Source organism: Phanerochaete carnosa (genome assembly GCF_000300595.1).
Source record: "Phanerochaete carnosa HHB-10118-sp unplaced genomic scaffold PHACAscaffold_531, whole genome shotgun sequence".
NCBI lineage: Eukaryota > Fungi > Basidiomycota > Agaricomycetes > Polyporales > Phanerochaetaceae > Phanerochaete > Phanerochaete carnosa.
In genome coordinates this window covers 300-2,483 of record NW_006768158.1, presented here as the reverse complement: position 1 = coordinate 2,483, position 2,184 = coordinate 300, and the positions used below count along the sequence as shown (strand labels likewise).

Sequence of the window (2,184 nt, the reverse complement as noted above, 5' to 3'; positions counted from 1 at the left end):
CTGCTGTCAATGGGATGTGGAGATTCTACATATAGTTTCAGAAGTAGCATGGCAGTGATTGTAACATAGATAGAGCTTACTGCGAAAGAGGCAATAAAATGAGTATGTCATGATATCAGTAGCACACATAGCTTAGCACAATGTCTGCATGCAGTGCAAGAGACTGACCTCTTTAAATACATTGAGCAGAATTGGGGCAGCAGCAGAACATACATATAGAACTTTAGCTTCTGGCAATAGGACACCATTGAAGCCTCTTTTGTAACACACAAGCAGTACAGACACAGTGGCAAATGCAATGTATACATCATATAAAACTATAATCACACAGAGAGCGACAACAATATCCAGTACATAAAATGGTAGAGAGAACTGCCTATTAGTTCCGAGATCTCTTGTTTCCTATGACCTTGGCAGAAGGAGCTGTGGTCTCCTCCTTCTCAGGCTGCTTGTGATCATTAAGAGCACGCACAGCAGCTGAAACAGCACTGACACCTCTAACAACTCCTCCTGGCTCAAGAATGCTTACCGTGGGCACAGGCAACTCTTCACTAGGAACTGAGCTGCTACCCAAAGGAGTAGAAGATGTGGCAAAGTCTGTGATGGCAGCCAACAGTGCAGCTTTGATAAGTGCATTGCCAGTAGCACCTTTGGCAGACCTAGAATGGAGCTCAGTAAGTGATCTTCAGGTGGAGCTGTGGAGGACATGTCAGACTCACAAAGAAAGCCTGTAAGCATTGTACTTGCACTTTTTAGAAGGAGGCATGGCAGAAGGAAATCCAGTGCCAGCTCTGTTGGCAGCTGGAGGAGTGTGGAGTGCATTAAATGTGATACTCTCAACCTCAGCAGTGAGCATGCTGTCATGGCATATGTCATGAAAAGTCCTGAGTACCTGCACAGTGGACTGCAAGGTTGGCAATGGGACTCAGCTCTAGCAAGAGGTGGATCCATTAAAGTTGGCCCTGAACAAATTGTGAGAATTAAACTGCGGACAATAGCACCTGCTCGGCTTACTCAAAAGTAGATGTCTTCTTCTCATCACAGACATGCTCAGTGACCTCCAGCATTGTATGCTTGTTGTTATTGAGGGCCGTAATGTCTCTGATCAAGCGAATGATGCCCAGGCCCATAATATAAGTTGGAATGTTGGGCAGAAAGTCGTCATACCCATCCTGCATTGGGTTACTGGAATACAGATAAACATGAATGGCCTCCAAAAGAACAGGCTTGTTGAGGGGAAAATAGCTACATGCAACAGTGAAGACAACTGTATCATCAGAGAGAGGCGTGTCATCTCTGGAACTGTAGACATGAAGCTGAGCTGTGACACTGGCATCAGACAGGCTGTTGGTCTGCATCACAGTGCGATAATGGCAGTAATAGCTTGTGCAACTGTTGCTGGTCTGTCCAGCAACACAGCGACTGCCACCAAGACTGAAGTTGCCGAAGACAATAGTAGGTGATGCGGAAATCATGATGATGCTGCAAATGTGAGCTGGTTCATGACTAATGTCCCCACTGGCATTAAATACCTAGAAAAACATATGCTCGTGTCTGTTTTTAGCACAGCAGGTGAACAGAGGTGCATTCACAAATAACTTAGCCCATAGAGATTAGGAGAGGTTTGTAAAGTGTGGTGGTGGTAAAGGGCTGTCTTCAGACATGAGTCATAGTAGGTACATGTGAAAGACAGCTGCAGAATGTCTCTAGGCTAAATGCAAAATGGTGATGCACCTTCTATATGATTTAAGCACAGTGAGGTGTCCAAATTTATGTTCCAGAGTGGGAGCTGTAAGAGGCAATGAGGCTTGGCACAGACGGAGAGAATGAGAGGGAGCAGCACCACAACTGAACAGATATGCACTGTGGCATGGCCAAGCCCAAGCACACTAGGGAAGATTTATGGAGCATGGCATCCCAGTGCCACAGATAAAACAGGAACACACCTCCTGTATGATCCAAGCACAATGGGGAGATCCCTCGGAGCACACCTCCTGCATGGTGGCAAAATGGTAGCACACCTCCTGTATGATTCAAGCACAGTGAGGACTTCAAATTGACATTTCAGAGTGGGAGCTGTAAGGACCAATGAGGCTTGGCACAGACAGAGATGATGAGAGGGGTCAGCACTGAAAAGGAACGGACATGCACTGTGGCATGGTTAAGCCCGAGCACACCAGGGGA

At 46.3% G+C, this 2,184-nt stretch overlaps 2 protein-coding genes across 2 annotated transcripts; both read right to left on the bottom strand.

Moving 5' to 3' along the window:
* Nucleotides 1–379: 379 nt before the first annotated feature.
* Nucleotides 380–766, bottom strand: PHACADRAFT_202744 (uncharacterized protein; the record flags this gene model as incomplete). Its single annotated transcript, XM_007402892.1, has 2 exons — nt 380–659; nt 720–766. 2 exons carry the CDS (start codon nt 764–766, stop codon nt 380–382), a joined length of 327 nt encoding a protein of 108 aa, XP_007402954.1.
* Nucleotides 767–1,010: 244 nt separating this feature from the next.
* On the bottom strand, nt 1,011–1,475 carry PHACADRAFT_108858 (uncharacterized protein; the record flags this gene model as incomplete). The annotated part of the gene is made up of 1 exon (XM_007402891.1): nt 1,011–1,475. One exon carries the CDS (start codon nt 1,473–1,475, stop codon nt 1,011–1,013), a length of 465 nt encoding a protein of 154 aa, XP_007402953.1.
* Nucleotides 1,476–2,184: the final 709 nt, after the last annotated feature.